The sequence below is a fragment of the Bidens hawaiensis genome, unplaced genomic scaffold (assembly GCF_021521415.1).
Source record: "Bidens hawaiensis isolate Kalapana, Puna unplaced genomic scaffold, B.hawaiensis_p1.1 tig00000888_1, whole genome shotgun sequence".
Classification (NCBI taxonomy): Eukaryota; Viridiplantae; Streptophyta; class Magnoliopsida; order Asterales; family Asteraceae; genus Bidens; species Bidens hawaiensis.
Genome location: NW_027491051.1, coordinates 2,972,647 through 2,997,103, shown reverse-complemented (window position 1 = coordinate 2,997,103; position 24,457 = coordinate 2,972,647). Strand labels below are relative to the sequence as shown.

Genomic DNA, 24,457 nt, shown 5'->3' with positions numbered 1-24,457 from the left:
ACCCATTGTAACAATGGTGGTTTGTTTGAATCGGTGATGATAATGAACTAAGAGAAACAAGCATATATAGATAATCGCTCAAGCATTTGATCGATGAAGGGAAGTGGAAAATGATCTTTTCTTGTGGCGTCATTAAGCTTCCGGTAATCAATGCAAACTCGTGTGATGGTTCTCATCGGTATTAATTCTACCTTTTCGTTCATTACGACTGTCATTCCTCCCTTCTTGGGTACTACTTGAACGGGACTAACCCAAGTTGAATCCGAGATTGGGTATATTAATCCGGCATCAAACAGTTTGATTACTTCCTTCTTCACCACATCTTGCATGTTGGGATTGAGACGTCTTTGATGTTGGACCACGGGTTTGTATTCTTCTTCCATGAGACGAGGTGTTTCATTAGAGCTTGAAAGTTGAAACGAGGTCTTTCGTTAGAGCTTGAAAGTGAAACGAGAATGGTAAGATATAAGATGAAAAGATGGTGATTACCCATTGTAACAATGGTGGTTTGTTTGAGTCGGTGATGATAATGAACTAAGAGACACAAGCATATATATATATAAAGGAAAAATAATTTCAAAATGTTTGAACGAATGTAGGAATATTGATCGAGGAGACACAAAGGAAAGGTTCGTTTATTCGTCAAACGAATGTAGGAGAAGATCAGCAAGTAGTGGACATACTTTTTGTACAGGGACCGTAATATACGTATGCTTCTCGGTCCGGTTCAAACCTCCGGTAAAACCTTAATTCCGGCCAAAATAATCCATAATTAGCCTTATTTTCGGCCAAAAATAAGTCACTTTATGGAAAATTCCGCCGATTGGTCAAAGTCTGACGCCCGGCCTATTAGGGAGGTTGCCGTCTATGAATCACGAAAACGGGAAGCTTGGTTGAGTCCCCGTCGCGGGGAAGACATGGGGACAGATTCGCCGGAGAAAACGCCGGGGAACGTTTCGGCGGCTGCTTCTGCAAATCGGGGTATTCAAAGTCTCAGATACAAGTTTCTGGCAACTTTTAGGGTTTTATTTTTTATGTTTTAATATTCCTAAAATAGTTATATAATAAACAGTTATATAAATATATAATAACGTGGGCTCACAGCAAGAAAAGGAAGTTGAAACGAGGTCTTTCATTGGAATATGAAAGTGATACGAGAATGGTAAGATATAAGATGAAAAGATGGTGAATACCCATTGTAACAATGGTGGTTTGTTTGAATCGGTGATGATAATGAAATAAGAGACACAAACATATATATATATATATATATATATATATATATATATATATAAAGGAAAAATAATTTCAGAATGTTTGAACGAATGTAAGAATATTGATTGAGGAGACACAAAGGAAAGGTTCGTTTATTCGTCAAACGAATGTAGAAGATGAGCAAGTAGTGCGCATACTTTTTGTACAGGAACCGTAATATATGTATGCTTCCCGGTCCGGTTCGAACTTCCGGTAAAACCTTAATTCCGGCCAAAATAATCCCTAATTAGCCTTATTTTCGACCAAAAATAAGCCACTTTATGGCAAATTCCGCCGATTGGTCAAAGTCTGACGCCCGGCCTATTCGGGAGGTTGCGTCTCTGAAGCACGAAAACGGGAAGCTTGGTTGAGTCCCCGTCCCGGGGACGGCACGGGGACGGATTCGATGGAGAAACGCCGAGAAACGTTTCGGCGCCTGCTTCTGCAAATCGGGGTATTCAAAGTCTCAGATACACGTTTCCGGCAACTTTTAAGGATTTATTATTTATGTTTTCATATTCCTAAAATAGTTATATAATAAATAGTGATATAAATATTAAATAACGTGGGCTGACGGCAGGAAGAGGAAGTTGAAACGAGGTCTTTCATTAGAGCTTGAAAGTGATACGAGAATGGTAAGATATAAGATGAAAAGATGGCGAATACCCATTGTAACAATGATGGTTTGTTTGAATTGGTGATGATAATGAACTAAGAAACACAAGCATATATATATATATATATATATATATATATATATATATATATATATATATTTAAAGGAAAAATAATTTCAGAATGTTTGAACGAATGTAAGAATATTGATTGAGGAGACTCAAAGGAAAGGTTCGTTTCTTCGTCAAACGAATGTAGGAGAAGATCAACAAGTAGTGAGCGTACTTTTTGTATAGGGACCGTAATATACGTATGCTTCCCGGTCCGGTTCGAACCTCTGGTAAAATCTTACGCCCGGCCTATTCGGGAGGTTGCCGTCTCTGAAGCATGAAAACAGGAAGCTTGGTTGAGTCCCCGTCCCGCGGACGGCATGGGGACGGATTCGCCGGAGAAACGCCGGGGAACGTTTCGGCGGCTGCTTCTGCAAATATGGGTATTCAAAGTCTCAGATACACGTTTCTGGCAACTTTTAGGGTTTTATTTTTTATGTTTTAATATTCCTAAAATAGTTATATAATAAACAGTTATTTAAATATTTAATGAAACGGGCTCACAGCAAGAAAAGGAAGTTGAAACGAGGTCTTTCATTGGAGCATGAAAGTGATACGAGAATGGTAAGATATAAGATGAAAAGATGGTGAATACCCATTGTAACAATGGTGGTTTGTTTGAATCGGTGATGATAATGAAATAAGAGACACAAACATATATATATATATATATATATAAAGGAAAAATAATTTCAGAATGTTTGAACGAATGTAAGAATATTGATTGAGGAGACACAAAGGAAAGGTTCGTTTATTCGTCAAACGAATGTAGAAGATGAGCAAGTAGTGCGCATACTTTTTGTACCGGGACCGTAATATACGTATGCTTCCCGGTCCGGTTCGAACCTCTGGTAAAACCTTAATTCCGGCCAAAATCATCCCTAATTAGCCTTATTTTCGACCAAAAATAAGCCACTTTATGGCAAATTCCGGCGATTGGTCAAATCTTACGCCCGGCCTATTCGGGAGGTTGCCGTCTCTGAAGCACGAAAACGGGAAGCTTGGTTGAGTCCCCGTCCCGCGGACGGCATGGGGACAGATTCGCCGGAGAAACGTTTCGGCGGCTGCTTATGCAAATCGGGGTATTCAAAGTCTCAGATACACGTTTCCAGCAACTTTTAGGGTTTTATTATTTATGTTTTTATTTTCCTAAAATAGTTATATAATAAATAGTTATATAAATATTAAATAACGTGGGCTGACGGCAGGAAGAGGAAGTTGAAACGAGGTCTTTCATTAGAGCTTGAAAGTGATACGAGAATGGTAAGATATAAGATGAAAAGATGTGAATACCCATTGTAACAATGGTGGTTTGTTTGAGTCAGTGATGATAATGAACTAAGAGAAACAAGCATATATATATATATAAAGGAAAAATAATTTCAGAAAGTTTGAACGAATGTAGGAATATTGATTGAGGAGACAAAGGAAATGTTCGTTTATTCGTCAAACGAATGTAGGAGAAAATCAGCAAGTAGTGGGCGTACTTTTTGTACAGGGACCGTAATATACATATGCTTCCCGGTCCGGTTCGAACCTCCGGTAAAACCTTAATTCCGGCCAAAATCATCCCTAAATAGCCTTATTTTCGACCAAAAAGAAGCCACTTTATGGCAAATTCCGGTGATTGGTCAAAGTCTGACGCCCGGCCTATTCGGGAGGTTGCCGTCTCTGATGCACGGAAACGGGAAGCTTGGTTGAGGGACGGCATGGGAACGGATTCGCCGGAAAAACACCGGGAAACGTTTCGGCGGCCGCTTCTGCAAATCGGGGTATTCAAAGTCTCAAATACACGTTTCCGGCAAATTTTAGGGTTTTATTATTTATGTTTTCATATTCCTAAAATAGTTATATAATAAATTGTTTTATAAATATTAAATAACGTGGGCTGACGTGAGGAAAAGGAAGTTGAAACGAGGCCTTTCATTAGAGCTTGAAAATGATACGAGAATGGTAAGATATAAGATGAAAAGAAGGTGAATACTCATTGTAACCAAGGCTAGCCCCGAGGATTTAAATAACTCGGCCGAGGCAAAATAAAAAAGGCCCGTATATGTTAAACAGATTACGGATAATAAAAGTTTTAGACCCAATAATATAATTTTTTTTGTTGCGTATAGCTTAAACGGTTTAGAAAATAGACGAATAATCATTAATCAATTATTGTAAAACATGATAACCAATAATTTATAAAAAATTAACCTTTTTAGCCTCTTTGAGTTTCGGTTTCATTGATATTTAAAAGTTAAAATACTCCGTATAACTCAACTATTGTTTAAGGCTTTTTTTGAAAAAATATTTTTTTAAAGAAAAATATCTGAAGAAATAAACGTGCTTTTTAATTATTAATTAGAAATAGACAAGTCGAAAAAATTTATAGCTAGTATAAAATTAAAAGAAATTTTTATAGAAGATATAATAATCGAAAAAAATTAAAAGAAAAAACCATTAGTTATATCAAATCATTTAGTATTAAATAAAAACTAAAGTTACCCCTTCAATTAAGTTAGGATAAAAATAATAAAAAGGAAAAGAGGTATATGTAAAGTGCTTTTTGAGTTTTGGCGTCAGATAGGTATACGAGACTTTTAATTAATAAAATAATATTATCTCTCTCCAAACATATATTCTTCTTCATCATGCCTTTACAATACACTATTGCCGGAAAACTTCTACCACTTTCTAAAAGAGCCTAGGGGATATGCATATAAAAATTCCGGCCCCCAAATTTTATGTGCCTCGGCCGGTTGTTCGGCTCGCACTACCCTAGGGCCGGCCCTGATTGTAACAATGGTGGTTTGTTTGAATCGGTGATGATAATGAACTAAGAGACACAGGCATATATATATAAAGAAAAAAATAATTTTAGAATGTTTGAACGAATGTAAGAATATTGATTGAGGAGACACAAAGGAAAGGTTAGTTTATTCGTCAAACGAATGTAGGAGAAGATCAGCAAGTAGTGGGCGTACTTTTTGTACAGGGACCGTAATATACGTATGCTTCCCGGTCTGGTTCGAACCTCCTGTAAAACCTTAATTCCGGCCAAAATCATCCATAATTAGCCTTATTTTCGACCAAAAATAAGCCACTTTATGGCAAATTCCGCCGATTGGTCAAAGTCTGACGCCCGGCCTATTCGGGAGGTTGCGTCTCTGAAGCACGAAAACGGGAAGCTTGGTTGAGTCCCCGTCCCGGGGACGGCACGGGGACGGATTCGACGGAGAAACGCCGAGAAACTTTTCGGCGGCTGCTTCTGCAAATCGGGGTATTCAAAGTCTCAGATACACGTTTACGGCAACTTTTAGGGATTTATTATTTATGTTTTCATATTCCTAAAATAGTTATATAATAAATAGTGATATAAATATTAAATAACGTGGGCTGACGGCAGGAAGAGGAAGTTGAAACGAGGTCTTTCATTAGAGCTTGAAAGTGATACGAGAATGGTAAGATATAAGATGAAAAGATGGTGAATACCCATTGTAACAATGATGGTTTGTTTGAATTGGTGATGATAATGAACTAAGAGACACAAGCATATATATATATATATATATATATATATATATATATATATATATTTAAAGGAAAAATAATTTCAGAATGTTTGAACGAATGTAAGAATATTGATTGAGGAGACTCAAAGGAAAGGTTCGTTTCTTCGTCAAACGAATGTAGGAGAAGATCAACAAGTAGTGAGCGTACTTTTTGTACAGGGACCGTAATATACGTATGCTTCCCGGTCCGGTTCGAACCTCCGGTAAAACCTTAATTCCGGCCAAAATCATCCATAATTAGCCTTATTTTCTACCAAAAATAAGCCACTTTATGGCGAATTCCGGCAATTGGTCAAATCTGACGCCCAGCCTATTCGTGAGGTTGCCGTCTCTGAAGCACGGAAACGGGAAGCTTGGTTGAGTCCCCGTCCCGGGGACGTCATGGGGACGGATTCGCCGGAGAAATGCCGGGAAACGTTTCGGCGGCTGCTTCTGCAAATCAGAGCATTCAAAGTCTCAGATACACGTTTCCGGCAACTTTTAGGGTTTTATTATTTTTGTTTTCATATTCTTAAAGTAGTTATATAATAAATAGTTATATAAATATTAAATAACGTGGGCTGATGGCAGGAAGAGGAAGTTGAAATGATATGTTTCATTAGAGCTTGAAGGTGATACGAGAATGGTAATATGTAAGATGAAAAGATGGTGAATACCCATTGTAACAATGGTGGTTTGTTTGGATTGGTGATGATAATGAATTAAGAGACAAGCATATATATATATATATATAAAGGAATAATAATTTCAGAATGTTTGAACGAATATAAAAATATTGATTGAGGAGACACAAAGGAAATGTTCATTTCTTCGTCAAACGAATGTAGGAGAAGATCAGCAAGTAGTGGGCGTACTTTTTGTACGGGGCCCGTACTATACGTATGCTTCCCGGTCTGGTTCGAACCTCCCGTAAAACCTTAATTCCGGCCAAAATCATCCTTAATTAGTCTTATTTCCGACCAAAAATGAGCCACTTTATGACAAATTCCGGTCAATTTCCGGCGATTGGTCAGAGTCTGACGCCCCGCCTATTCGGGAGGTTGCCGTAGAGAAAAGGCTGTGGTGAAGAAGAAGAAGAACACTTGATTTTGCTTCAAGGTTTACATCTACGAAGAGGCAGTGCACATGGTTGGTTTTTTTTAGGGTTTGAGAGAAAAATTGAAAGAGATGTGAACATTGTGATTTGGGAGAAGTGAATGGAAATATAATTAAATGTAATTGAAGACTTTTAAGTTCATATACGTATTCTCTTTTCTTCTTTTTTAACTTTATATACGTATTCTCCCTATTTTCATTGTGTTATTTTTTTAATTTATATTTTATATTTGAAACTTAAATGTATTATTATCTTTTATCTATACTATATATAATACACCAAACAAGGGCAAATTAAGACACTCATTTTTAAGTAATTTACAACACTTAAAGCATGGGGTACATGTGTTAGTAAGGGTAAACTTGTCTTTTAAACACAATTCATTCAACTTACAAGTTTGGTCCCTCATCTTTAACCATATTATGTTTTTAATTTAAGTTGTAAATTAACTTCCCACCCATGATTTTTAAACGATTCTAGCCTTTCCAAACGTTAATATTTTTATAAAAAAATTACACCATAAAAACGAGCATTTTATTCTCTTTAATTTGGATATGATATTGTTATAATTTTTTTCATTTTAAATAAATTAATATGTTACGTAGGGGTGTTCAGTGTCGGTTTTGATGGTTTTAAGTTAAACTTGTGAGTCCAACCGTTAATACTGATTTTTTTGTCGTCCAAAACCAAACTCAACCATTGAAAGTTGAAACCGAATCGTTACTAACGGTTTGATTCCAGTTTGGTTTCACAGTTTAAACTTTAATAATAAATTTAGTTTAAAATAATTATTATTTTAAATGCACCATCAATTTTAACTAAACACCAACATAATATGATACTGAGAGGATTATAAATAAAAAATGATAATTTTAACCACATAAATGTTAAATATTAATGAAAGATCTATGACGTGAAATTATAACAACAAAGATCACAAAATGAATCATACTGCAATTAGGTTAATTTGAAGTTGTATAGCCAAGTTATTTGTAATAAAAAGATTATGTTCAATTAAATTTTAACTATATCTAATATATATTACAAAACATATCTAATAATTAATAATAAAAAACATTAAAATGCATTCAACATTTACAGTCTGGTCTAGTTTTATATGCCGGTTTCCAGTATAAACCGCAAACCAACTGTTCACTACGTTTTGAAAATTTTGAAATCGACCAACAAACCGAAAGTAAAAAAAAGAAAAAGAAAAAAGAAGTCAAACCAATGACCGGTTTAAACGATTTCAAGGTTTTAACCGAACCATAAACACTTATATTTGTTACGTGATTAACAGGTTCAAACACCGCTGCATCGCGTGGGCATCCGTCTAGTAGATATATATATATATATATATATATATTTAAATTTTTCACAAATATATAAGGTATATATAAAATTTTTTATTTATATAATTTATGACTTCATCCGGGTCAACACCGGTTGGAAAGATTATATGCTAGAATGTTAACATATATTTATGATCAGAACAAGGATAAAACAAACATCGCTTAGAAGTTTCAGTTAAAAAGTTTTATGAAATCTAATTTATTTCATCAACAAAGCAAATACATAGTATGTTGCATGTATTCAAGTATGCATATCAACTACTAGATTTAAATATCACTTTGTCAGCACAAGGAATATATATATATATATATATATATATATATTATCAAACTAGCCATTTCTTCCAATCTCATACCTCCAATAACTTAATTGCCCATGCGTCCTCAAAGTACATATATGAAGATTGCAACAACTCGGTTTTCTCAATTAATATTTTCACCCGTTTGTCCAACCCATTTTATATTCGGGAATTTGTTTATTGATAAAAATACCGCACTTATCGAGTGCATTAATTATTTAAAATATTATTGTTAATTAGTTGATATATATATAAAACTTGAAGGACCATTTTTGTAAAATATATTATGTTATTATATTATTATCTCACCATCTTTACCCATTAACCCAATTACCAAATCTGGAACCCGTTTAACAATCTTGGAGCACAATTTTCGTCGTATATTTGGAATCAAAATCATGGACTTGTTAATTTTGTATAACGCGGTCTACCGACATTCTTAATTACGTTAAGCCGATCAATCATATACTTATTTCCTATTTTATTAGGCCGACTCAATTCGTTTATGGTTATACATGTAAACGAGTATTTTAATTCAATTAAAATTGCGAATACCATCCTCAGAGCATCGCCATTCAAACCCCCTTAATCAATTAAACTATCGCAGCCTGTGTATACCACTCTTGATCATCGCTATGGCCGGCAGCTTCATCATCGATCCCTCACTATTTCTGACATGTAACTACATCGTTTTTTATCCACTTTCATTAAACCTAACTTTAATTAAACTAATACATCACAGATTAAGCGATTGATGAATCTAGGGTTTTGTTTTGAGTTGAGTTAGATCTGCGGATATTTTTAAAATATTGTTTTCATTCTTTAAACATCAATGCAACCCAGCGCAGTTGGTTTAATAGTGTGGGTGTTTATGGGAGCCGGTCATCAGACGTCGGTTCGAGTCTGTCCAGCCCCATTTTTTTACTATTTTTGGTTTTATTTGGTTTTTATGATTTATTTATTATTTATAATTCATATTAATAAGGGGAAAGTGAATACGGTGCTGTCACGCGTATAAGCTTAGACGGAAAACCCCTCAAAACTACGTAGTTTTGATTAAAAATTCCAAAAATCCTAAAGTAATTTATTCCTTGATTTCTGCCATTGATAACGTCAATCTTCAAAAACATTTTTATTATCCTTAACATAATGCAAATATTCTTTTAATGTACCATTTTAAAACAGTAGCAGCTCAATATTTATTAATTATTTGTTAACTAGTTTTTCACTTTGGCTTTCATCTCAACAAGGTCATGCTAATCAAAGTTACATCTGTATAATTGATAGTTTTGGGGAAATGAATTACGCAACATCGAAAAATATGGTCTAATAATTTATCTGTTTTCTTTGATCTTAAATAGTCATCGCACAACACTTCGGTGTCGGTTACGCGCGTTTCGGTGCCTGTTATGTGCGTTTAGGCGTTGTTTACACGCTTTTCGACATCGGTTACGCTTTCCATTGTGTACCGATAAAAAGTGTCACTTGAAGTTAATATTACAATGAAACAAATCTAAAGAGAAAAAAGAACAATCTTTTGTCTTGACGATTTTAGAGCTAAAATAATGTGCTCTGTCTCAAACAATGAGTTGCTGCAACTCAAAAATTAGGATGGCATTTTAAAAATAATTGATTCAAGCAACGAGACTAGTGGACAATATGTTTCTTATTAACCTTGTGCTCAAAAGGATTAAGGATTGAATTGAATATAGTTCACTAATGCTATTTAAGATCACATATAGAAATGAAAAAAATAATCATTGCAGCGTAGTTGAAGACACATGATTTTAATCAATTGCTATAAATCAACGACATGAAGAACTGCTGTAGAGGGGGGGGGGGGGGGGGGGGTAGCATGATCAATGGGAGAAATCAAGGAATAAATTAGTTTAGGATTTTTAGATTTTTTTTAATCAAAACTACGTAGTTTTGAGAGGTTTTCCGTCTAAGCTTATATGCGTGACAACACCGCATTCACTTTCCCCTATTAATAATAAGCAATTGTTATCTTTACGTAGCCGACACTACTAAGTCAGTGTTTTCTCGTCAATTAACATTCTTTTAACTATAAGTTAATGCGTGTGTAAATAATATGTTTATCCATTTATTTTCACAAATATATAACATTATATAATTATAACTAAATATATTGAATACATGTTTACAATTAGTTTTCGTTAGAGATTCAAGATAAATGTTTATTATATATTATTAGTACATATCATGACTATTTATCTAAATATTTATATATTTTTATTTTATTTATTCGAACAATTATAATTATAGTCTATATTAAAATTAGTGATTTTATAAATATTAAAAATAATTATTTTAATAGATAAATGATAATCAATAATATTAGTCCTTGCAAAAGTAATCACTATTAAAAGCAATCGTTCAATTCAATAATATTCTAATCACAACATAATTTGATTCACGTCGAAATCCCAAATCTATTATACGTGTTATTTCATTATTAATTAATTCATGATTTAACTAGGAATCCTTGACGGTATATCCCGAGGGTTTACTTTTCATCATCATTCCTTTATTTCGTTCATCCGATCAGGTGAGTAATCACTCCCCTATTTTATTTATTTTCAGATGTTTTGGGGACACTTGCGTACCATTTATCAGATTATTTATCTTATTATTTCTCAAACGCAAACTGTGATCTTTGTGTTGTGTATCAATTGAATGACTGATTGTTACTTGCTATTTGCTTACTTGCTTATTTGAATCGCATTCGGAGAGGTCCAACATAATCTCATTATAGTATGATCATACGACCGTCGTAGTGGCCGAGGCCCGATCGCATTGGCAATGGTTTCACCGACACTCATTACTTGCTGCACACTTTCATTGTTTATACTCACAGATAACAGTTTTGCTTATTTTTACTCTATTATTTATATCATTATATATTATCATTTTGTTTGTGTCAAAACTGGTGAATCTACTCACTCAACATGTGTTGTTGACAAATATATATATTTTGTACGCATTTGCAGGTTTTAGACTGGATTGCTTATCGAATTGAAGCTCACGTAGAGATGACCTTAGGATGTTAAACATAAACAAGAATAGTTGGTTTTGTATTGTAATTTTCTCTATTTTTGTTGTACTTAAATGTTCGTTGACAATTAATAAATTAATTAGATATTGTCGCTTTACAATTGCATGATAGTACCTTGCGAGCTGTGGCAATCAGCTCACGCCCCGACATCTCCGCCTTAGGTTGGGGTGTGACAAAGATCACCATGTAACGAAGGCAATACGTATGACGGATACGCATCATACTTTGACGCAAGAGCCTGCACAGATGACAGGTCAGCAGGCTCTCCAAATTCTTTGAGTCCAAGTTCACTTGAGTGGATCCCACACGTAATAAATGCAGATTCAATCCTGGATGCATTTGCACCCTTAATGTCATGATGTAACGAGTCCCCAACAGCAATCGAGTCTGATGCATCAACTCCCGCCATAGCAATGGCAGATTTGTAAATTATCGGATATGGTTTGCCCATCCATTTAACTTCACCGCCCAGCTTTTCATAAGCAGATGCTAGTGTACCTAAAAAACAACCACAAGGCTTTTTGATCATTGGTGTACAGCCAGAAGCTGCATCTCTTTTACAAATCAGCCTCCTGCACACCCTAGTTTTGACCAAGTTTGACCATTTTTGACCAGTTTTGACCATGTTCGACCAGTTTTGACCGCTTTCGAAATGTTTCACCAGTATTGACCAAGTCTGACCAACTTTTGGCCATGTTTGACTAATTTTGACCAAGTTTAACCAATCTTGCCATGTTTCACCACCTCTGACCGAATTTGACCATGTTAGATCAAGTTTGACCAACTCTGAACAAGTTTGACCAATTTTGGCCATATTTGACCAATCATGTTTGACCAACTGACCATTTTTTACCATGTTTGACCAATCTTGACATGTCTCACCAACTCTGACCAATTTTGACCATGTTTGATCAAGTTTGAATAATTTTGATCAACACTGACCAATTTTAGCAATGTTTGGCTAGGTTTGACCAATTTTGACCATGTTTGAGTTTGACCAATATCGGCCACGTTTGACTATTTTGACTCGGATGTGCATGAGGCGCTACCTCAAGCACGCTTTTTACAAACCAAGTTTTTATCCTTTTATGTAAGTTTACTAGCTTCTTAAATAATTAGAATCTGCCAAATACTTAAAACAAAAGCACATCCAAAAGCTATACATGCTCCCCAAAAGAATTGTAAGAAAAAGTGGCATGTTTACCGGGCATGATGCGTAGATCTCTAGCCTCGACAGTCACAAAGTCAGGATTTGCTACCACCATAGGTATCCCTTTAGCTGCACATTGTCCTAGAATCTTCTCGAGCTCCTCAAGCTTCTTAGAAACCAATTCACCAGAAGAGAGACCCAAAGCTTCAGTACCATGAACCAAAATAAACTCAGCTCGGTCAACATTCTCTACAACTTGCAGCCCAAGACCCTGCAGCAATACAACAATATATATAAAATATATTTCAATCAGAAACATAAAAATATTGTAATAAATTGTTAAAGGGTTTACCTCAAGTGATATTGCACCGCGGTCACTCCATGTAATGTGAATGCAGTTTTTTCCTAGTGCTTGAAACCAAGGATCATCTCGCCTGTTGATATAATAGAATTTATCTTTTTCATGTATTAATATATTGAAGATGCTGATATGTTAGTTCTCCACTAGTAATGGCTCCAGCAAAGAGTGAAGGATCAAACCAAGAGACTTTAGTTTATCCAAAGTTGTTGAAACGCGTCTTGATGAGTTGCTAATAATAATCATTTTGGCTCCACCAGCAGCCAGATTTTCCACTGTCGTAAAGAAACTTAGTATTTTCACTTTTAGATGAATAACATGCTTTTGAGAGGAGGAGGATGGAAATTTAATTGACATTCCTTACCAAAATGTCAATGGCGATAACATACATGTGGATATAGCACCAGGATAAGGTTGTTTTCCATCTTGAAGAACTCCAAACTGATCTAGAAACCATGCCTGCACTGCACCAATGAGAGATTAGTTAGTTAAAAACTATGAAATTGAAGGTAAGATGCACAGGATCGACATGTGTGAGTCTTGTGTCCTTATAGGAATATTCTTTTACATATTATCAGATCAAAGTGTTTTGGTTAAAATCATAAAGCTAGATCTTAGCATACTCAAAAGCCACAAAAATTAGAAAGTATTACACTGCGTGATTAAATAAGAAAACATATTGAAATATTTAAACCATTTATAGAAGAAACTGGAAACATCACAATAAACCAACCGAAATGAAGCTAAACTCTTTAGAATAGAGGCCAAGTAAAATGTGTGTATTTTCAAGTAAACTCATTAAATTCTGAAAAGCCTGTTAGGCATTGGCTTTCCAGATACTTGGCTCGGTGTCAATCCAGATCCATACATTTATTCATGTAGTGTAGTGTTTAACCCATTAAAAACCGGGTCATGTTAAGTAATGTTTGTTTGTGAATATGATAATAACTAGTGAGATCATAACAATTTAAACATTCAACAAATAACACTTTTTTGCAATTGGAGTGGTTTAATTATTTGTTTTTCTCTCTTTATCCCACATTCCCAATTACAAACTTGGGTCTACATGTTTAGCTCGATATTAGAATTGAACGTAGCTGATTCAAGAATGAGCACTTAACTAACAAAATAAATATGTTGGAAGTGAAGCGATAAAATGGAAAAATCAATTTGACTTTTAGAAGTTAATAGTTGAGAAAAGTTTAAAAATCAAAATATTTAAATTTAAATATTCACTCACATTTCTCATCTCTAAAATGAAAATACAAAACTTTAAAGAACTCTTCTTAAACATGATAACTACTTATCAAACAGTTTAGTAAAATGGGTTATGCTAGTCGACCCAAAACATTTCTGTGTTTGTTTGGTTCAAGTTTGTTCTGTGTAATCAATAGTTTGATGCGGTTCTAGATAAATTCATAAGAAATAAGATAGAAGCCAAAAGAATTTTCAAGAGATAACCATATATATACTAATTGCCAGGTTTCAATTATCTCACAATCGTTTGATGTTCATACTATTAATCGATTTTAATAAGAGTTAGTTACTGCTTTTGTCTCCCTCGTTAGACTAATTTCATATTCATGTCATTCATAATCCAAACAACTGCACACGTGAATAATAAAATACTCTATAACTCATATTCTGTTAAACAATGTAGAAAGTACCAACTACTTGACTTAACTTATTCTCAATAAACTAAATAAAACAACTAGTAAAATAATTTGTTATGCGGAAATAGAGCACGTAACATAGTTCACCCTAAACTCGGATCGTGAGGCTAATAATGCTCGTACCGTCAAATGGTTGGTGTAAGACGTACTTAATCACCCTTTACTTTTGACATCCACTTCATCAACTTGTCAATGCCACACATTAACGGTTGTAGTTTCAAAAAAATCCTATGCTTGTCATTTCTGGTTTCATAAGTTATTGTAAATGGGTCTTTGGTGAGGTTGGCAGATGGTTTAAAAACATTATATTCTTTTATCGTTTCTCCAGATAATCTTCTTTTTACCTGTATCCCAACATTAATGTGTCTAGATCTCTAGGAATACACTAGTCTAACTCAACATATGTTATCTCATTTCTTTAGATGCATTGATGCACATCTTAAGGTAATACCAATACTCGAGTTTGTATTTTAATAGTTTATAACATTATAATCATAGGGTACAATCATAAGTCATTATAAAATTATTCAACATCATTTTTAAGTTTACCAAAATACTAACGAAAACTATTCAACATTACTAAGTCATAACCAAAAAACTAATTATAATAAGCAAAATAACCTGAGCCACAGAGAAAGAACCATAACTAACTGAAATCAGCAGCCTCTACAAATTTGGATGATTGCTTCATATTATGTCAGTCAACAAGATAGCACGGTCGGGTGTCTGATCGTCTTTCCAAACCTTAAAATCTGGCCCAAAATACCCGTCATCACTCCATCCTTTCAACGAGGTTCTTGAAAACGGCCCTTGTATTTCTCCTTGTGGGTCTCGGTAGAACCATATATCCTCATCCACTTGCTCATGCGTTTCCTCTTCATCGTCACTTAGTTCAATCACGTTTGACCAGTCAAGTGTTTGACCCGAACTCTTGGTCTCGGGCATTGGCTTGTCTTCCACCCGTTGTTCTTCAGGACCCGTGCTCTTGCCTGGTTTTGTGATATCTTTATCGAATCCATCAAGAATTACCACTTCATCATCTTCTGCAAACATAAAAAAACACATCACTTTTTATTATAAATACAGTTAATACTATTAAAAGAAACAAATACAGTATCTTATTTTTTGCCAAAAAAAAAAGGTCCAACAATTTGTAAAAATACACGAAAAATTCACTAAACTATTTTTTGTATATTAAAGTCCCTAAACTTGCTTATAATGCACGTAATTGTAAGGTTTTTATAAATAATGATTTGTTAACTCTTAAATTGGCCAATTTTGATAAAGTGGCAATTAACATCTTTAAAAAATAAACGAATAAAATTATACGATCTTATTTTGATTAATTTAGAAGTCAACAAATACGTATTTAAAAATGCATAACTCAAAGTACGCGCATTTTGACAAGTTTAGAGACTGATATAAATAATTAGTTTGATGACATTTTCGTGTATTTTTTAGAAGTGAATGTGTTATATATGATTAAGAAAACCATGTTATTACAGCAATAATCCAGTATTAAATAAAATGATTTAGGAACAGTAAGCATTAAAAGTACCCTTTGGTTGACTTTCAAACATTTGAACCGTTTCCCTTTTAACCAATTTTTCACTTGACCCATTTGCAATAACCCATAATCAAAACTGACCCATTCATAAGTAAATTGACCAAAATATCCTTCTCTAGATAATAACATACCTTCAGCAGTAGAATCATGGGATGGCAATATCTGATCTTTTCCCAAACCATCAGTTGGATGTGAAACATCTTTACAGTTCAAGACTGGTGAATCATTGGACTGTTGTATATCTGCTGATTGTTCATGTGGTGAGGTAGATTCGGGCTCTAATACATCAGCAGTCACCTTCGGTACTTCGGTCAACAACTTTGACCGCTCTGATGGCGTTTCAAGCTGCTTCTTTCTTACTAGATAACCATGTAGTGTAATATAGCAAGTAAAGGTTTCCCAAACATCTAATATGAGTTCATTTTAATTATAATCTTATTGAATAGTGAGATTATTGATTTATACATCAACTTATTATCAATATATTAGTCCAAGAAAGTATTTATTTTTATGATGAAAGGATATTCTTTGCGCCACCCCTTCTCATTGGCACGATCAATGAGGTTTTGTAAATATTTGAGTTCTCCGGGAATCCACTGTAAACAGATCAGTAAGCTCACCGAATATAAAAACGTAAAAGAATAATCAGAGAACCATAAAAATTTTACAAATATGACACATGAGCCCTCAAAAACTTAACATAATATCATTTTCAAACTTTAACATTTATACCCTCCCCTTAAAACTTGCGTTAGGATACAAGAGTTTTGAGTTTAAGAAGAAAGAGATGGGTATAATTGTCATATTACAAAATCGTATCTTATAAAATAGGTAGATATAAAATTTAAGTATTTTCAATGGGTATATTTGATATCAATCCCATTTTCAAGTTTATGACATTTATACCCTCTCCTTTAAACTTGCATCAGGATATGAGAGTTTTGAGTGCAAGGAGAAACAGAAGGGTATAATTGTCATATTATAAACCCTATCAAATGAAATGGGTAGATATCAAATTTAAGTATTTTACATGGGTAGTATTCGATATTAATCCCGTTTTCATTTTTACGACATGCATATCCTCCCCTTAAACTTGCATTAGGATGCAAGACTTATTAAGGAGAAAGAGAAGGGTATAATCGTCATATTAAATTAAAACTCGTATCTAATAAAATGGGTAGATATAAAACTTTATTTCGAACGGGTAAAGTTGATATTAATTTCTTTTTCATGTGATCATGATATCAAGCAAGTTTTCTTAAGATAACTTATTTTAGATGGAATTACTTACGTGCTTAGTTATATCTTCATGCAACATCCGAGCCTTATGTTCTACCACCACCTACCAAGGAAAGTTTTATATTTAATAAAAAGTATTAATATCATAAAATCAAACAACATACGACAATGAAACAACACAAAGAAACTTACAACAATAGGCCTCTTAATCAGACCATCCTTAACTCGTTGACATAAATCGTCAACTTCTTCCTGCACAAGAAATGAATGCTTTGAGAATGAACAACTATGAAATAATTTTCTTTTTTACTTTCAATCTTTTTATTGTTACCTTAGTGAAGTCATCATCGGATAATATGCGTATAGGTACATCTTTTATCATGTTTTGAACCTGAAGAAGGATTTCTTCAGTCGAGCCACCATTTCCAGGTACATTTTTAACCCCTGCACAACAACAACACTATAATAATAATAACAACAACAACGATAAAAGTAATAAGTACACGATAAGAATATAATCTAGAACTTAATAAATGCATACTTGTTAAACATCTTTAGCAAATTATCTTAATGGATTACCAAAACAAACCCATGCTCAAAATCAGTTACCAACATAACATGTTGGATTCAATCTTGATTGGGTCAAAGCCGGGTTGTAAAGGGTTCAGCAAGGTTTTAGTATTAGTCACATGTTTTTAATGTTTTAACTAGTTATGTATCAGTTACTTGTTTGTTGGGTCATTAAATTGAATACTGGGCTTAGTTGGTAGCGCGTGTATGTTCACGTAGTGTCGCAAGAGTCGCATCAGCTTATTTATATTAGGGTTTTGAGCATGAATGGAATGTAACGAGTTTCAGCAGAAATTATTCATTCTTCTCCTGTTTCAATCAGTAAAATCAAGTTGTTATTTGTGTGTGTTATGGGGGCCTAAACCAGCATAACAAGCTATAGTTCATGGATACTAAAAGATGTGTTTGATTATTATTAGTAAATTACCTAAACAGATATACATTTACAATTAAAATCAATATTTCTTACTGACGTTAATCACACCTTTTGTCCATTCTTGAAATTTTAATAAATAATCCATGCACTTATGAAAACAAGAGTTAAAAACAGTTTTAGTCCCTGTTGTTGACCAAAATAACCATTTTAGTCCAAAAGTTTAAATTTGACTTCTTTAGTCACTTTGTTTCATATTTGTCTCAATCAACTACAGCCCTTTAACGTCATCTACGTTTTTCTGTTGAATATTGTGCAATTTTACAATAACACCCCCATCAAATAAAAAAAAAAAGTTTTGATGACGTTAAAGGGCTGATGTTAATTACCTAAACAAAAACACATACAGAAATCAATACTAATATTTTGACTATTAGTAAATTACCTAAACAAAACTATACCTGTAACGAGATGAAGCTGATGTGAGTTCTTTTGAGAGATATCCAACGGATCAGATTTTATCCTAATGTAACTGCCTAACAACTTTTCTTCAAAGAGCTCGGGCTGTTTAACAAGATCCTGAACTAAAGTCCTCTTTAAATATACCAGCTTTATATTGTCAGGAATAATAGCTGCAAATCTGCTTAACATAGTCTCTGATTCTTTTTCGGTTTGACTAGAAAACTTTTGTTTCTTGCACGTTATAGTAACATCATCATATCCCTCTGAATCATATGAATGATCATCTTCAGAAGAAGACTCGCGGTTTATAGCAAAGTGTGAACTCAGGAATTCATGTATTTTAACTCTAGGAAACGCTTTCTTTCCAAATAAAGCATGAAGCCTTTCATCACAAACAACCCTTCTCTTTTTCTCAGGGTGAAGAAGATCAAAATTACGCACATAATCGTTGATGATGGAAGTCACATCATGATGAGTGAGTTGTTTCCCAACATCCTTCCCGATTGATTGGAGGAATTCGATTAAAGATGTAGAAGCCCACCCGACAAACTCCATTTTCTTGGACTTTGACTTTCTTCTTTGTTTCTCATTCCCCTTTCCCATATCGTCACGCGAATAGAAGATATTGATCTCAATTTAGCCCTTGATTGACTGCTACAGCTTAAAAACCATGTTAAATGTAGATTAAAGTAAGAACGTGTACTGATCAAAGAAGTAACACATTAAATAATTACTATTAACAATCAAATAGCTTAGCAACCTCATAACTGAAATCATGTATACTGTAGATTTTTAAGTAAGCATGTATACCAAACAAAGAGGTAATACATCAAATAATGAATATTAATAATCAAATATCTCATGAAAGCTCTAAAAGATAGTGATTTTAGCAAACAATCATGACATGGATTAAATCAAGATATATATTATACTAGGGTTACAACTTACAAACAACCATATAGGTCACTCAAAAGATATGGAACTAAGAATCTGTACAGTAATTGGTAAGGATAGTAAGAATGTATAGTGATCAAAGAGTTAATACATTTAATAATAACTATCAGTTATCAAATAGCTCATAAGTGAGATCATGTAAACTATAGATTTAAAGTAAGAATGTATACTGATCAAAGAGGTAACAGACACATCAAATAATAATAACTATCAAATATCAAATATCTCAGCAAGCTCATAACTAAAGTCACAAGATCAACATACATAGTCTTATTTAATAAATAAAAGCAAAAAACCAACACGAAAGCCCTAAAAATTTTTACAATAGACTTAATTCATATTTTCTGCATATCCATTAATCAAAATAAGAGTTCCTTAAATAAGGACTACTTCCACTACTAACATGGTGAACGTGGGACAATAACCTACCCACTCTAATCCTTAATTAAATCAGATAAAACATGTGACTACTAAATGAAAATAACCTAGGACAACTCCAACATGATTAACTAAATAAATAACACATGCATGTCCCAAGGGAAGGCACATTACACCGGTCAGCAAAACGAAGCTAGGGCTTTAGGCCCCCACTTTTTAATTTAATTTTCAAAATAAAATTAATAATTATACATTTGTATTTTGGAATTTGGATTAATGTCGGAATTTAAATTGAATTAGGTATGAGGAATTGCATTACTTATGTATCTGCAAGTGCAAAAAGTGATAATTTATTTGGAGTGAAAGATAGTTTTCTTTTTTTTCTTTTAGTTACCAAAGTGGTTGAGCCGGCCCTAATATTAGCAAAGAATGATGAGAGGTTAGGTTAATCAAAGAGAATTATGGAAGTAAGAATTGGTAAATAATAAAAATAAAGATAGCAAGCATGAGCTCCGTACACAATTATTTATGCGTTTGTACAAACACTCACTTTCCGACTGACAGCTACATTTGATAATTATAATAATACTCAATTGAATAGAAACTGGAGGAATCGGTGAAATTAATGATTCTATTGTTTTACCTATAAGCTTTGAAGCTCAGACTTCAGATTTCATCATGCTCATTGATGGACTGATCGTCGTATTCGTTTTGAGTTTGCAGTAATTAATGGGAGAGGAAGAGTGTATGTATGGAATTAATAGGAAATGAAACCTCACATATGTTGCTGCTTTTAATAATATAATAATATTTAATTAAATTATAAACTATGGTGGGATCGCCGCTCACCGCTAGTTCATCGCTCACTCGAATTTTACTCGAAAAATGCTCGTTCGATTTCGGCTCGGTTTGCAAGTGAGTCGTTTGGCTCGGTTCGGTTTAAAAGCAATCCAGGCACGAGCAAAGCCTCGCTCGGTTTGGTTCGGTTCGTTTTGCTCTAATTAATTCTTATATATCAGTTTTATATATAAACTTTATGTATATATATAAAAGTATACTATTTTTTAAAGTTTTTAAAATTTCTCTCTTTTGTGTTAAATTCAAAGTTAAAATTTAAACCATAGTCACTCGTTTTATATATGTGTTTTATTGTTAACTATGAGTTTTATACATTTTAAAGGTGAAAGTTTAAACAAAATAGAGTTGAAAGTCTTGAATTAATTGAATTTATGATATTTTGAAGTTTTAGAAATTTATAATTGGAAACTTTGTACGAAATCAAGCAAAACCAAACCGAACCAAGCCGCTCGGTTTCAAAATCAAACCAAGTTCAAGCATAAAGATTTCGCTCGTTTCTTTAAATTCAATCCGCTCGGTTCGGCTCGCTTTCAAACCAAACCAAGTATGAGCATACCCGCGTTCGGTTTGGTTCGGTTCATGAACAGCCCTACTTGGTAGAGGCATGTGTATTTTAGGATTGATGTCTTATTTAAGTTTAAATATGAGCAAAAGCGTGTAATATTATTGTAGGGTAGAAGTAAGAATTTGACTGATAAACTAAAAGTTATATAATAACAACCAGTGTTTAATGACTCGTGTGTTGTGACATATCTTTTTAAAAATACAACTTTTACGCGTTAAAATACGGAAACCCTTTTGAAAGTTTATTTAAAATGACAAAATCTTCTATTTAGATGTACGTGTTATAGTAAGGGCATTGACAATATCTGAAAGATTATGTAAAGAACGTTAAACGCGTTGCGGTGGTACCATAAATTGAATAGAATTCTTAGTACTACCATGATGATCAAACAAGCACATGGTAACACTTTAATTAAACTGTTGAAATCTCATAAAAACACATGTACAAATTCTCCGTGTGGATGTTACAGTTGCGTGTTGAAACTCGAGTGTTCTTTGATCATCCCAAAAAGGTTTCGTGCAACCTAAAACATATTATAGAATCGAAGTAATTCTTTTGAAAAGCAGTTCTAGGTTATAACTGATCATCAACGTCATGAACAAGCGAACTTACGTGGAAATATAAGAGCTAATAATTTGAATGTTTTTAATGATGAATAGGTTATTTTATGTTATTGATTTGGAGCATGACAGATAATTTGAGTCGGTGAACATTTGAGAGAATTTGAATTTAAATTCAACTAGGTGGTAGCCCGCCGCAGTGCGATGGCGGGCACGAATTCGGTTGTTATCGGTTAGATTCGTACCGGCAGATACACTAAACACAAAACACAAATTAGTAAACACCCAGAACAGTAGTGACTCGAGTGACATATAATAAAAAAAATTAAATTAAAACAACGTTTATTCGATTAGTAAAACACGGTCGTTGCAGCGGCAAGTCAACGCGAATATAGTCAGCATCGACTATATTTGTTACTAAACCCAAAAATAGTTCCATCAACTTAACATATTTAAAATAAAACCCGCAAGTCGACGCAAATTCGAATGGTATCCATTAGGTTCATTAAAGGTATGAGAACTAAACCTAAAAATAATTTTGATAGATTAACATATTATATTTAAACCAAAAAATGAAAAAGAAATAAAACATACAACCCATTGGAAAAAAAATAACATGATAACTTAATACAACACCTATTGAGAGATAATTAACAAAAATATTAAGTTGTCATTTATAAGACTTTAACTTAGGCAAACAAATGATCAAGATCAAGAGAGTTAGAAATGTTAACCAAAGCCATTGAACTAAGTAGTCATATTGATTAGTTTTTGAAAGTAATTATATAAAAGCCAAAATAATAGCCTTACAAGCCTTTTCTGGCTAGAGGTGCACAAAAAACCTGAACCCGGAACCGGACCCGAAATAAATACCCGGAACCGGTTTTTCTAATACCCGGGTTTTTAATACCCGAACACGACCCTACCCGTAGGGTACGGATAGGGTATGCATTTTGGCACTAAAACCCGAACCCGAACCGGACCCAATTTGAACCTGGTAATACCCAAAAACCCGATTTGTACCCGGTAATACCCGAACCCGGAACCGAGGTTTTCCAATACCCGAAACCGGGTATTTCAAATACCTGATGTATACCCGAAAAATACCTTAAAATACCATAATAATACCCCTAAAAAGTGTAAACTTTTAAAAAATCCAATCTATATATATATAATACCGGAAAAAACCCCGAAAAAAACCCGTAAATAGAGTTTTTTCAATACCCGATAATAGGGTATTCAAATACCCGGTTTTAGAATACCCGGTTCTATACCCGACCCGAACCCGATGCATAGGGTGATTTTTAGAGACAATACCCGACCCGAACCCGACCCGATTATTACCAATACCCGGTCATACCCGTACCTGGTCATACCCGAACCCGGTTCTATACCCGAACCCGGGTATTTAGAAAACCCGATTTGTGCACCTCTATTTCTGGCACCAATCCCTTGCTTTTTATCTATACTAGCTAAATAACCTGCCGCGTTGCGGGGCAACAACTTGAATTCAGTCAGTATCAGTTAAGTTCGTTATGACACTGACACTAATAAAAGAACAAAATGTAGACGTCGAAAATAGTATCGACGCACGTACAACTCATGATTAAAATGACAGTAACATGGCTACGATACCAGCACCCGTATAGGTTATGACAAGTAACATATGTAAAAAAATATTTACTCTAAAATTTGGGCATTGCGACAATGTGAATTCGGTTGGTATAGGATATGTTCGTGATGGTTCCGAAAATAAACCCAAATAATAAATTCTTCAAGTTAAAAATAAATAGAATAATATATATATATATATATATATATATATATATATAAACCCACCATAAAAATATAAATATAAAGTAACCATCAAAACTGACCATAGAAATATCAAATAATAAGAAAGTTAAAATAAAAAAAATAATAATAATAAGAAAGTTAACATAAAAGAAAACCAAAGATTTCCTGCTTAAAATGGGTCTTGAACTTGTGTTGAAGAAACAAAGGCTAAACTAAATAGTTTGAATAACAACCATCAAGCCAAAGCATCTATTTGTTTAAACTTTAAAACAATCTAACTAAATACATAGCTGAACTAATAAAATATTTAAAAAAACACTAATGTGACTGACATTCAAACTTTTATCTATATATATAATGTATAATTTAAAGAAAGTATAAAAATTAAACAAAAGAGGAACCATAATGCTTTCACTATGGAGGGGCTTTAAAGCCTTTCTACAGTTTCACATCATCGTCACGTGAGCACTGAGAGCTTTAAAGCCCTTATACTATGTTGCTCCGCTATGGTTCGAAGCCTCTTTACCATCTCATTATATATACACATATATATGTATGTGTGTGTATAAGAGAGAGAGAAAGAGAAAAGTA

At 33.7% G+C, this 24,457-nt stretch overlaps 2 protein-coding genes and 1 pseudogene across 3 annotated transcripts in view; all 3 read right to left on the bottom strand.

Annotated features, from left to right (window-relative positions):
• Positions 1–14,746, bottom strand: part of LOC143543721 (uncharacterized) — a 47,368-nt gene extending 32,622 nt beyond the window's left edge. The window contains exons 1-2 of the mRNA XM_077035982.1: positions 14,701–14,746; positions 13,260–13,334 (exon numbers count right to left, since the gene is read on the bottom strand). Of these exons, the coding sequence (XP_076892097.1) occupies positions 13,260–13,334; positions 14,701–14,746 (121 nt within the window). The remainder of the gene's footprint in view (positions 1–13,259; positions 13,335–14,700) is intronic.
• Positions 11,520–13,227, bottom strand: LOC143543559 (uncharacterized). Its single transcript, XM_077035857.1, has 4 exons — positions 13,061–13,227; positions 12,865–12,946; positions 12,567–12,783; positions 11,520–11,860 (listed from the first exon to the last, which is right to left on the bottom strand). The coding sequence occupies exons 1-4, from the start codon at positions 13,225–13,227 to the stop codon at positions 11,520–11,522; spliced, it is 807 nt and encodes a 268-aa protein (XP_076891972.1).
• Positions 14,747–15,209: 463 nt separating the features above from the next.
• Positions 15,210–19,440, bottom strand: LOC143543713 (uncharacterized protein At5g08430-like; annotated as a pseudogene). Its single transcript, XR_013137129.1, has 7 exons — positions 18,754–19,440; positions 17,681–17,793; positions 17,542–17,601; positions 17,402–17,452; positions 16,636–16,706; positions 16,242–16,486; positions 15,210–15,586 (listed from the first exon to the last, which is right to left on the bottom strand). The product of XR_013137129.1 is annotated as an uncharacterized protein At5g08430-like (transcript).
• Between the last annotated feature and the right edge of the window lie 5,017 nt (positions 19,441–24,457).